This window comes from Phoenix dactylifera, chromosome 11, assembly GCF_009389715.1.
Source record: "Phoenix dactylifera cultivar Barhee BC4 chromosome 11, palm_55x_up_171113_PBpolish2nd_filt_p, whole genome shotgun sequence".
In the NCBI taxonomy this organism is placed as follows: Eukaryota; Viridiplantae; Streptophyta; class Magnoliopsida; order Arecales; family Arecaceae; genus Phoenix; species Phoenix dactylifera.
In genome coordinates, this window is record NC_052402.1 from 15588832 (window position 1) to 15600366 (window position 11535).

Sequence of the window (11535 nt, forward strand, 5' to 3'; positions counted from 1 at the left end):
TATATATATATATATATATATATATATATATATATATATATATATATATATGCTTTACAAATATAAGCTTGTATATACGTATCTTGGCATGCAAGTATGTATGCATGCTCATCAAAGTCCCTTGCTTGTGAATCAGGTTGTCTTAAAAACAAAACACAATGTCACTATATTATTATTAATTTAGATGCTTTGGTGCATATGCAAAGGCCCGCAAATCGTATGATTTTTTTTCTTTTTGCTATAAAGTTAGCCAAGAAGTCTAAAGAAAACCTTCGTTTGTCCTCTGGGTATTTCAATAAAAAGTGAAGCATGGCCGTGTGAATGCATTGATTCCTTTTTATTACTTTTTAACTAAATCAAAGATTATGAACAATTGTTGAATTAGATTCAAAATTAGTTATATATGTATGTATGTTTGTACGTAAGTATATATGTATGTATGTACGTATTAGACTATATATTAAGATTAATTTTTTAGTATAAGAACTGACTATAGATGCTGGATTTAATGATTAAAAATTAATGATGGACCTTACAAATTGGAGATCTATAATGTCGATTAGAATGCAATCATTAAAAGGTTTGAAAACCAATAATTACATATATTGCTTATCTCTAACCCATGTGTCAAGCAAGTACACATATAAAAAGCTTTAATGAAACTAATACTATATATTGGGATGATCTAAGCACCAAATATATTGATTTTCAATCCATGCATGTTTCAAAATGTGTAGATTGTAATCAATAGTATATTATTGATATAAACGGTCTATCATATATTCAAACACGCTAGCACAACAAACACTATTCTTTTTTAGACCATGCGATGCATAAGTTAGATATTTCCAAAAATATAATTTTTTATTTATAGACATTTTTATAAATACAGTCCTAACCGATAGTATGGATATTTGATTCAAATATTATATCATCAATTTTGGAATCATTAAATCTTTCACCAAAGATTAAATGTTAAGTATGTGAATCAACTCATAATATATACCATTTGGAGCCTTATCAAGCCAGGCTTAACCAAGTCATATATTTTCCCAACTTGGCTTGAAATCAATACCGAGCTAACGAGTTCAAATCCAGCACAATTACATTAAAATCATTCTTGTTTCGAGCTTATTACAAGTGAAGCTTGAGCTGCTCAAAGCAATTGATAGTTCTTCTCGGACGCGATACAGCTTGATTTATGCTTGTTGTATAGACCAACATGTTTCAACCCAAAGCTAGCAAACTAACATGTTTCAACAATTATATTATACTATGTTTCAACTAATTATAAAAAGAGTAGATATGATTTTTTTACCATCCCTTTCAATTGGATGACCAAGAAAATATGTTAAGATTTTAATTCATCTCAAGTGAAATGAAAGAAGACAAAAAATTTTAAAAATATCCAAAACCTCTGATATGTTAAGTCAAGATTATTTATTACTTTTACAAATTAAAATTATAATATCCCTTAATAAAAAATTATCTAAAACAATTAAAAAATTTAAAAACAATCTCATCAGACCTAGTGACACCATATCAATTTGTGTCCCATGATATATCAATTTATATAGATTGAAATAACAAATATTTGCATCCCTCCTTTCAACTTTAATCTCGGAAAAGCATCAACCCTGTTTTTTCAGGACATCTTTAATAAAAGTTTTCTAACTAATGTTAGATCTAATTTTAATCATTCAAGGAGCATAAATAGGATGGCTGGCCAGATACATGAGCCATCCTACATAGATATACACCATATCAAAAATAAACTCTCAAAACAAACTCATTCAATTCCATTGATAATATAAAGCTGTTTAATCCAAATACAGTAGAAAAGAAAAGGCCCCACAAGATAGCTAGGGTTCAAGCTAAGCTAACACGAACACATAACAACATGCTAAACCAATCAAATACAACTGTCTCTATCTCCATGAACCATGAAAAGACTTTTTTTCTTAAAAAAAAAAGCCATTAGGATAGATTTAATCCACAATTTTTACAAGTGAGAGAAAGGACTGGGCGAGGAGGGTGTTTGCTATTTGCTGACCGCAGGTGAACCTAACCGCGCCACCGTCCTTGGGGTTAATCATCAGGAACCTTGTACGAGTCAACAGTGATCTCGGAGAGCCACAAGCCGGGAAAGACCGACTGCCCAAAGAAACCACCGCCAATTAAAATAATAATAATAATTAATGTGTTAATTAAAACGGGTTAAATAATTAAACAAATTAAGAAGAATTTTTTTTTAAAAAAAAAAAAATCTTACATCCAACTGTTTCTGTATGGTCCTAGGCCTCTTCTTCGGCCGCCGGCGAGGTCTGGATCCCGTCAGCGCGTAGATGTCCTCCTCGATCTCCTCCCGCGTGAGCGCAACCGAGAACTTGGGCCGCTCACTCGTTTCCGCGCTCTTCGATCTAAGACGGACCGTCCTCTCCCGACCACCTCTCTCCGGCGACGCCGGCGCCGGAGCATGTTTAGGGCTCGGGTGCCGCCCACCGGTCCCGATTGGACCCTTGCATGCCGCCCTCCTCGTCCGCAGATTCCACGGTCTCGCCGCTTCCGCCGCGGACGATAAGGCCCCTGCCTCCGGCACCCTCGCCGGCGCCGGCGCCGGCACATCCTTCGCCGGCTCTCCTGCCAAGAAAGGCGGCGGCACGCCGATCTTCATCCGGTCTGCTGCCTCGCGGAGATGGCCCATGAGCTTCTCCCTGAGCTCCTCGAGCCCTCCGTCATCGTCGTCGTCGTCGTCGTCGTCGTCGTCGTCGCCGCCGCCCTCGGCGTCCTCATCCGGCCCTCGGATCCGCGCAAAGGAAGGAAGAGCTCTCCGTTCGCCGGCTGCAGCCGGCGGCGCAGGCCTCCGATCGCCGCCGATGATCTCGCCTTTGCGGTTGACGTTGGCGCAGCGGAGCATCCGCTGGTTGCCCCATCTCTTCAAGTTCGGGAAGGAGAAGTGGTGGAGGAGGTGGGAGGACTGGGGCTTCTCGCGCGCACCCGCCGCCGTCGCCATGGAATACCCCTCCGCCGGCGGAAAAACCATGCACCGGCCGGCCTGGAGGTGTATGGATCCGGCCTTTGTTCTGGCGTTCTAGAGGTGAGACTGTGAGAGATCGAAGACAAGAAGCAGACAAGGGTTGAGAAAACCGCCGGTGGGCGAAGACGGAAACAAAGGGGAAGAGAATTAGCGGAGAGCTCCAGCGTTTCCGTTCTCTTAAGGACGGGGAAGGGGGATGGGCATTTCAGGGAAGCTGTAAAAAAATAGGGCACGAGTGCCGGAAGCAAATATTAGACTGAGAAAAGAACTCCAAACGCAACCCAGAGGCTTCTGGGACAGGATTTCTAGCCGCATCATTGCTGCTTAACGTGAATGGGTGATTATTTGGGTTTGCCACAGGGATTCGGTTTAGGTTTAGTTAGGAGAATAATATGCCGTACCTCATGGGCCAACACGTAAGCCAATCCGTAAACATTGAACGCGCCGGTGTGCCGCTTCGGGGCTCGGCTTCGCTCCCCCCCGTTCGCAAGGACCGTTCCCACACGTGCCGCTCGTGCGACAGGGGAACCGATGCCCTGTGGACCTTGCGACGGTAAGCGACTCATGGTATCCCAAGGAAACATGCCAAGGCACGTGGTCTTAGAACAAATATAAATAAAACAAGGAATGTATCATACACTGCAAGCAACATTGACTTGATATTGGGTTGATTTATTCGACTACTGAATGCCTTATTCTGAATATATATATATATATATTTATATATTATAAAAAAATATAATAAATATAAATAAAATTATCTCATTCTATCAACTTAAGATTTTAAAAAAAGTGGTGATTTCAACATGGTATCAGAGCAGAGATCCTAAGTTCGAATCATGTCTCCGTACACTTTAACCCCATTAATAATAAAAAAAATTCGCATGTTGGGCTCACCCATTAATAAGCTTTTAGAAAAAGTGGTGATTTCAACACACACATATATACCCTTGCAAATTCACTATTGACATGTATATTTTATAATTATTTTTTATCCTTATATATGCATGTGCACGTGTGTGTATCCTCACAAGTTTGCATTTGCTTTTTATATTTTTTTAGACATATTTTTATTTAGTTAAGCATATACATACATACACACATATATAAACATTATATTTAGGAAAATATCAACGAGAATTGAGATATTTATAGTATTATGTATAAAAATAATAAAAATATATACATTAATATTAAATTTGTAAAGATATATATATATATATATATATATATATATATATATATATATATATATATATATATATATATATATGAGATATTTATAGTATTATGTATAAAAATAATAAAAATATATACATTAATAGTAAGTTTGTAAGGATATGTGTGTGTGTGTATTTCTATGAGTATGCATTTTTTTTTTTAAAAAGGCTTTGAGACATATGGTATGAGAGATATAATATAATTTAATAGGATATGATGAGATTCAGCAATCAAGCACAAATTTTGATATGATGTGCCAATGGAGCTCAGCACGGTTTGGCCCTGAAATGTTTTTCTTTTTGAATGTGATTGGTATTAATCATGTAATCTATGTTAATTAGTATATTCAATTTGTAGTTATGATTGCTGGGCATGATCGGACAGTATTAATTGAGTCATTCAACCAACCATCCAATCAAGCGTAGTTTGCTGGATATAAGTATTACGGAAGAAGGAGAAGAAGGAAGAGAAAAAAAAAAATTAATTGAAAAATTGAGCTCTCTCACTCCATACCAATAAGGAGTTAAGGACAACTCTCATTCCCTTATGCTCTCTTTTCTCACGCCGAGAGACCAAATCGCTATTTAAATAGAGTTCATGATTTCTATCCAAATTCAAAAATCAACCCTCAACATAACTACTAAAGAATAAATATAATTATTCTAAAAAATAACTAGTTAGAATAAAATTAGAAATAAAATTTTAAAATAATTAAAATTATGACTAACCAAATAAAAATTCTAATAGCATTAGGATTTGAAGTGTCCGAGGAATCTAACATCATCGGCGAATATCTATCCGCTGCTCTGTTTATTCCCCAGTCGCGTTCCTGATTTGAATCCGGAATCGTTGCAACAGTGGACTTCGATTACTGTGGCTGGCATTCAAAGGGATACCCTGGCGGCCGTGGGATGCTATGCAAAAGCAAAAGAATCGGACGGAGGAGATACCTTTGCAGCAGGACACGGATGGATCTCCTGTATCAGCTTGACAGCCAATGTATTTTTTTTTTTTCAACTCTCGTGGTGCAACTTGACCCACTGTCGTATTTAATCACACATTCGCTCGTTGGCTTTTCTATTTCTTTCCCTCGTTCCTTCCTTCACCTTCTCTTCTTCGTCTTTCCCAGCGACGAAGACAGGAAGGATACGGAGAAATCTCTTGATCCAGCACGAATGGTGATCGCTGCGGCGGACGCGTCGGTGGAGGCCCGTCGGAGGCTTGACGAGCCAAAGGCGGCGAGGATGGAATCTCCTTCTCCCTCTCTTTCGCGCAGTCTCCCCCAATCTCGCCTTCATAATTTCTCCTTCCCGACTCTCAGCTGGGGGAGCCAGCGGCTCCTCCGGTGCATGAAGCTTCCCGCCGGAACCAATGGCGAGATTGCCGAATTGCCGGCCAGTGGGTCCCGGGAAGAGCCGCGGGCGGCGAGGAAGAGGTCCTCTCCCCTTTCTTCTTCGCTCGAGAGGAAGGGATCAAGGAGGACGGCGTCTCGGATCCTGGAACCTAAGGAAAGGGAGGAGGGAGGGGAAGAGAATGCGGAGGAATCCTCTGCAGCGGCGGCGGCAGCGAGGCCTTGGAATCTGAGGTCTAGGAGGGCGGCCTGCGTCGCTTCGTTAGAGATCGGACGGGGTCGGAACGATTTCTCCTCTTCTTCTTTCTCGCCTTCTCTCCTGCAGCTGGAAAAGAGTGGTATGGCGAAATCGGCCAAACCGAGATCAGAGGTTTTGGAGAGGGGGGAGAGGCAGAAGTTCTCGGTTTCGCTCACTCCTGAGGAGGTTGAACAGGATTTCCTTGCGCTTAAGGGGACGAAGCCCCCTCGGAGGCCCAAAAAGAGGGCCAAGGTCGTGCAGAAGCAATTGGATGTAAGAGGATTTCTCATAAACGACTCTTTTTCCGTCTTCTTTTGTTCCTTGACGGCCATTATTGATCCCAATGTGGTGAATTCTTAAATTTTCTTCTTTGTGGTCTTTCCCGCAGTCATATTCCCCTCTTTTTTCGCCTTCTTTCTCGCTTGATGGCAATTATTGATCCCTATTTTGTGGATTCTTAAATTTTCTTCTTTATGACCTTTCCCGCAGTCAATTTTCCCCGGCTTATGGTTATCGGAGATAACACCAGACTTATACAAAGTTGATGCTGAAGGTAATAATCTCTGCTTATTTTGGTTATTTCTTTGATTTTTCTTTCTTTTATTTGCATATGAATTTTAACTGAAAATTTGAATAAAGGCCTTTTGTTTTATTCGCAGAACTAGGAGGGTGAGATTGCTTAATGGCGAGTTTTGTTAAGAGAAACTTTTCAGAGATAGCAGATGCTGACTATACATGTGATAACATATATCATTTAATATCGATATGTAAATTGTGAAATTGAATAAAAAAGCCTGGTATCTTTTTTTGTTTCTAAATCTAGTCTCCAAGATTGCCTTTCTTGCATTGTTGTTTATACCTGTTTTCTTTTGATCTCTCTTTCTTAAATTTCTAGAATTTTTTTTGTGTCAAAATGAGCTTAACTTCTGGCTTACCTGTGAGCCCCATGGGAAGGAAAATGGTTTTAAATCTTTAAGCTATATGTGGTAAAGTGGATCTGAAAATAGATTTAAATTGTTGCGTTGGTCGATTTGCCTTGTCCAAGAATAAATTGTGCAAAGAACTTCCTAAAGCAATTCTCTGGTAGCAGGACATGGTCATGGTCTGTCTCTTTCCTATCTATACAGAGTTGTGCAGTGGAGAGATTATTCAAAAATCTGGTTGGCTCACTCCATAAAGTTGCACATAGTATGATTATTCAAGGAAGACATTATTTTGATATGAGTTTCTTGTTTGTCCATTATCAAGTTTGTTGGAAAAAATAAACCTGTTAAGTATTGCAAAAATGTTGATTATGTATGACTATTACCGCACGTGAAGCTCTGTGGGAACATCATTTGATATTGTTTCATGAGCTGAATAGCTGATGCTATTGCTCCAAATGAAACTAGTAAGTAGAGAATGAAGCAATGGTGTTTTTCACTTTTGTATGCTTTCGCTTAATGCAAATTTATTTGTTAACCTTCACTAAAATTTATTTTGTATAAATTGCCTTTATCTGTGTAAAAAAAATCTGGCATGACTACTTCATCAATATTTTTGCTTTGTATGGAACTACAATTTTAGGTCTTGTCAAATTTAAATAATTCTGATATTTTTTTAATCAAGTATTCCTCAGCTTTTTGTGATGAAAAGTTGCAACATATAGATTTTTAGGAGAAGCAAATTTCTTAAGTAGTTTGTTGATTTTTTTCATACATATGCTGTATTGTTTGAGGCTATTAAAGTGGTTTTTTGCAGTTAGCTTCTGGTGCCTAATGTTTCCAAATTGGTTTTAGCAATTCATGGAACTTGCAAGACTTGCATTTGCATTGCATAATGGTAGTTTGCTAATTTTCAGATTTGTATTTTGTTTTCTACTTTGATTTTACGATGCAGTTGAACTCAGAAGGCTGTATTTTATAATTTTTATGCATCTTTATATGCAAGTTCAGAATAGTGTCAGCTTTTGAAATTGTCGAATTTAAAGTTTCTGGAATAAGTGCTTTTCATGCAGAGCGTCTTGAATTTTTGTCCAATTGTCAGCCCGTGCTACTAAGGATTATCTCTTAACTCTGCTTTCCAAGAGTTTCTCTAGGAAGAGTTCACCCTTGTAAATTCTCATCTGTTTGCTACTCAGTTGCCACAGCTGGACCTTATAAATCTTGTTTCTAGCGTAATATCTTATCCATCAGTGCTGCTATTTTCCAGCAGCTGTATTATTTTCTGAGGGGCTTTTTTTAGTATAATAACATAATCTTTCCTGTCTTTCGCGTTAGAGCATCTTGATTCATGAGATCTTTTCTGATGACTTTATTTAGTTTACAGAAGAAAAACTTGCCAAGAAGTTTGTCAGCCTGTTTGTTGCTATGCAGTAGTCTGGTAAGACATGGAACATATACAAGATTAATTCTCGATTTTAGTGGGAAAGTCTCAATTGTTGTAATGAGTAATAGCATTAGAGTATGACAAACACTCAATTGGACAATGCGCCTTAGTCGCTACCAAACAGTTGAGAGAATAAACTCTGTCTGTTCAAGGGATTCATTTTACTTGTTCTCAGGCATAGCAACTATATTCGAGTCCTGGAAGCTCCTTCGAGATATTTTCCCTTCATTGAGAGGCTTTGTATTTGATGGATCTGCAAAAGAGAAGAGATACATGCTAGTATCATATAACATGCATTGTACCATCAGGCACCCAGCAAGAATTGGTGAATGGTGACTTGATAGCAAATTCTGCAAGAAAATGACGGAAATTGTCAATCATAATGGCCACCAAATATTGTAAGTCATTGAGGATTGTAATAAATGAATGTCAACAAAATAATGTTATCAACATTCATTTATTGTTGGAGATGTTATTTTTGATTTTAGGCATAGGTAATTGCTAAAAGTTTACAAGAGGAGAGGATGGAGTTAATCTGAATGATCACACTAGATAGGTGAATTTTTAGCATCCTAACAACTGTACTGGCTTCAGTTTTCAGTCAATTGCAGTAATGCTTGCTGACAGGCCAATCATCCAATGGCTCACTTGGGTTACACTTAAAAAAGTGACTATGAGCTGAAGATTGATTCTCGTGGGTATTTTCACTTATATTTTCTTGTGCTCGTATTGGATTTTGATCAACTTTATACCATATTATAAATTGAAGTCCTACAAATATATGAATTGTGAGTGAAATCTCTTTAGTAATTTAATTTATTTATTGACTATATTACTGATATTACTACTATATAATTTGTTTTTCCTTTTTTATACTCTCTGTGTTGACATACAGGCTCTTCTATTTGTCTTATCCTTCTTTACTAGCTTTTCAATATCCTATAAGATATTTGTGCCTTCTGTTTAAATGAAATGCGCGAAATCCTATACTAAAAAACACTAGCAAGCAGGCACACGCGGTTCATTTGGATAGAGAATCTTTTACGTCTATGTATATATAAAATATGAAATAATACAATATCGTGCAGGAAAAAGTAAATGTGTAACTTCAATTTGCAATCTCAGCCAGAACAAAATTAAAATGATATAGAGTTTGAAAAGCCAAGAAAACCTTTTAGACTCTTCTAATAAGCATACTTAAGATGAATTGCTTGTGCATCCCTAAACAATCTCTACAAATCTATTAGACAATGTAATCGCTGTTACAAACTACCAATAGGCTGTGTGATTATAAATCATAATTTTAAAACTTGACAGAATATTATTCAGAGCAACGCAAAGATGCATTTTTGTACTGAAGCACACTAGACTGCTCAATGTTAGAACAGTTGACACATGTTAGGAAACTGCATTATTGTTGTTGTTGCTGCTGCAAATGCCATTGGCAATGTTTTCATTCAGGGTAGGCTCCTAACTGGAAACGCCTTGTTGCTATTTCCATTTGAGTATTAAGTTCGAAACCCGGCGTGTTCTCATTGTTTTATCGTAGCAACCTGAAACATTACATCTGAAATTGCTTTCTTTTTCCTTGGTTAAATACCCTATTTACATATCAGAACTTGTTATAAGTTTCAAAAGAAAATCGCCAACTTGCAAACCAGTCTGACTCTGCCTTCTCATGTATTCTCTCATATGAATAAACATACTACTCATTCTTTTGTTAGAACCCATGCTTGGTGTTGCTTTTAGCATTTTAATTTTTGGGGTAAGATGCTTTTAACTGATTAGCATGGGGATAATTAAGATTAGACATAATGCTTGAGAGCGTCAATATCAATTTAGACCAAGGTATTATTTATAATATTATAATTGCAATCCTTTTCTAGTTTTCCTTAACCTCTCTATCTCTCTCTCTCTCTCTCTCTGGCTTCACCATTATGGAAAATAGAGGCAAAGAAATTGGATATATTGATAATTGTGGCAGTGCATTTATCAGAAAGTGAGGAATCCTGAAAACATAAAATGGAGAGCACCGGCTTCCTGGTTTTCTGGAATGGGTGAATGCAGAGCTGGTTGGCTGCTCCACCATTTCTTTTGCATGGTAAATGACGTCGTAAAGCTGAGATAGCACTAATGGTCTGTCATCCACTAAGAATCTGAATTGCTGTATGTGGTGTCCGAATCTGCTCTTTTAATATTTTCGTCCGTCTATTGGTATGCTCCTTGATGTCTTTTATTTTGGTTTCAAAACAGCAAATTTATTTCTAAATCAACAGGTGGAGCAAAATAGAGGATGACTGAACCAGTATTCCAGAAGTCCATATTTGGTGTTTGAGCGGACTTGTTTGTTCATCCTAGACCTGTTTGCATTCAATTCTAACTCAATTCACATCAAGGCAGGTCAAACCAAACAAGTCGACTTAATCAGGCGGCCGACTATATATTTCCCCTCACATGCATCATATGTGTCCAAAATTATTAGCTGCTTTTTCAATAGGAAGACTTTGTAGTAGGTGTTTTTTTTTTCTTTCCTTTTTTTTTGTGCTATGCTTTACGTCACGACATGTGATTAGAAGGGTTTCTTGGAAAAAAATTGATCCAGAAATGAGTGTTTTTATCATGTTATATAAATAACAAAAGGTATGTGATTAAATTAGGAATCAAAACCATCATGTCTTCTTTTATGTTCGTTACATGCTTAACCATGCTTTTTATTGCTATCCAATAATGCATTCAAATGTGTTGTGCTTGACATTAGTAAATTATAATGCAAACCTTTAGTCTTGGTTGGGCTACAAGTTTTGATGGAGTATGTTTGATCATGAAAGCTCGTACCTCTTTCATAGGAATGACAATACGTGGGATTGTCATTATCGAATCCGTCCATATTTGCCTTAGGGTTAGACCAGATTCTAGAAACAAGATGAGATAGATAGAGTTAGATGAATCGGATAGAATTACAATTTTTTTTATAAATTATTTTCTTCTTCCGAAGAAGATATATGAAGAGTTTATATATATATATATATATATATATATATATATATATATATATATATATATATATATTCAGTTTGGATTTGGAGCCGATTTTACCATTATCTGCATAAATATTTATCTTCAAACACAAATCAAATCCAAACAGCCCTGGCTCCAATCTTGATTCAGCAGCACAATGATTAATGCGACTTCATGACCGCGGGATCAAAATCCGACAGCCTCGACGAAGTGTGCAGGAGTCAATTCCCAGTATGCCCTCGAAGTTTACGAAAAACCCTTGGTATTTCAGTCATTTCCTATTAATTTTTTTGTTCCCGCAAT

The 11535-nt window shown here is 37.4% G+C and overlaps 2 protein-coding genes across 2 annotated transcripts; one reads left to right on the forward strand and one right to left on the reverse strand.

Annotated features, from left to right (window-relative positions):
• Positions 1–1771: 1771 nt before the first annotated feature.
• LOC103717071 lies at positions 1772–3281 on the reverse strand. Its single transcript, XM_008805311.4, has 2 exons — positions 2273–3281; positions 1772–2154 (listed from the first exon to the last, which is right to left on the reverse strand). Exons 1-2 carry the CDS (start codon positions 3041–3043, stop codon positions 2089–2091), a joined length of 837 nt encoding a protein of 278 aa, XP_008803533.2. The 5' UTR covers positions 3044–3281; the 3' UTR covers positions 1772–2088.
• Positions 3282–5333: 2052 nt separating this feature from the next.
• LOC103717072 lies at positions 5334–6703 on the forward strand. Its single transcript, XM_008805313.4, has 3 exons — positions 5334–6120; positions 6337–6400; positions 6507–6703. Exons 1-3 carry the CDS (start codon positions 5434–5436, stop codon positions 6518–6520), a joined length of 765 nt encoding a protein of 254 aa, XP_008803535.2. The 5' UTR covers positions 5334–5433; the 3' UTR covers positions 6521–6703.
• The last annotated feature ends 4832 nt before the right edge of the window (positions 6704–11535 follow it).

Excerpts from the sequence above, each read along its gene's own strand:
- LOC103717071 (XM_008805311.4), bottom strand. The coding sequence starts at position 3,043 with ATGGTTTTTCCGCCGGCGGAGGGGTATTCCATGGCGACGGCGGCGGGT. Across the intron at positions 2,155-2,272 it reads CCATACAGAAACAGTTGGAT|TCGGTCTTTCCCGGCTTGTG; the intron begins GTAAGATTTTTT and ends TTCTTTGGGCAG.
- LOC103717072 (XM_008805313.4), top strand. The coding sequence starts at position 5,434 with ATGGTGATCGCTGCGGCGGACGCGTCGGTGGAGGCCCGTCGGAGGCTT. Across the intron at positions 6,121-6,336 it reads TCGTGCAGAAGCAATTGGAT|TCAATTTTCCCCGGCTTATG; the intron begins GTAAGAGGATTT and ends CCTTTCCCGCAG.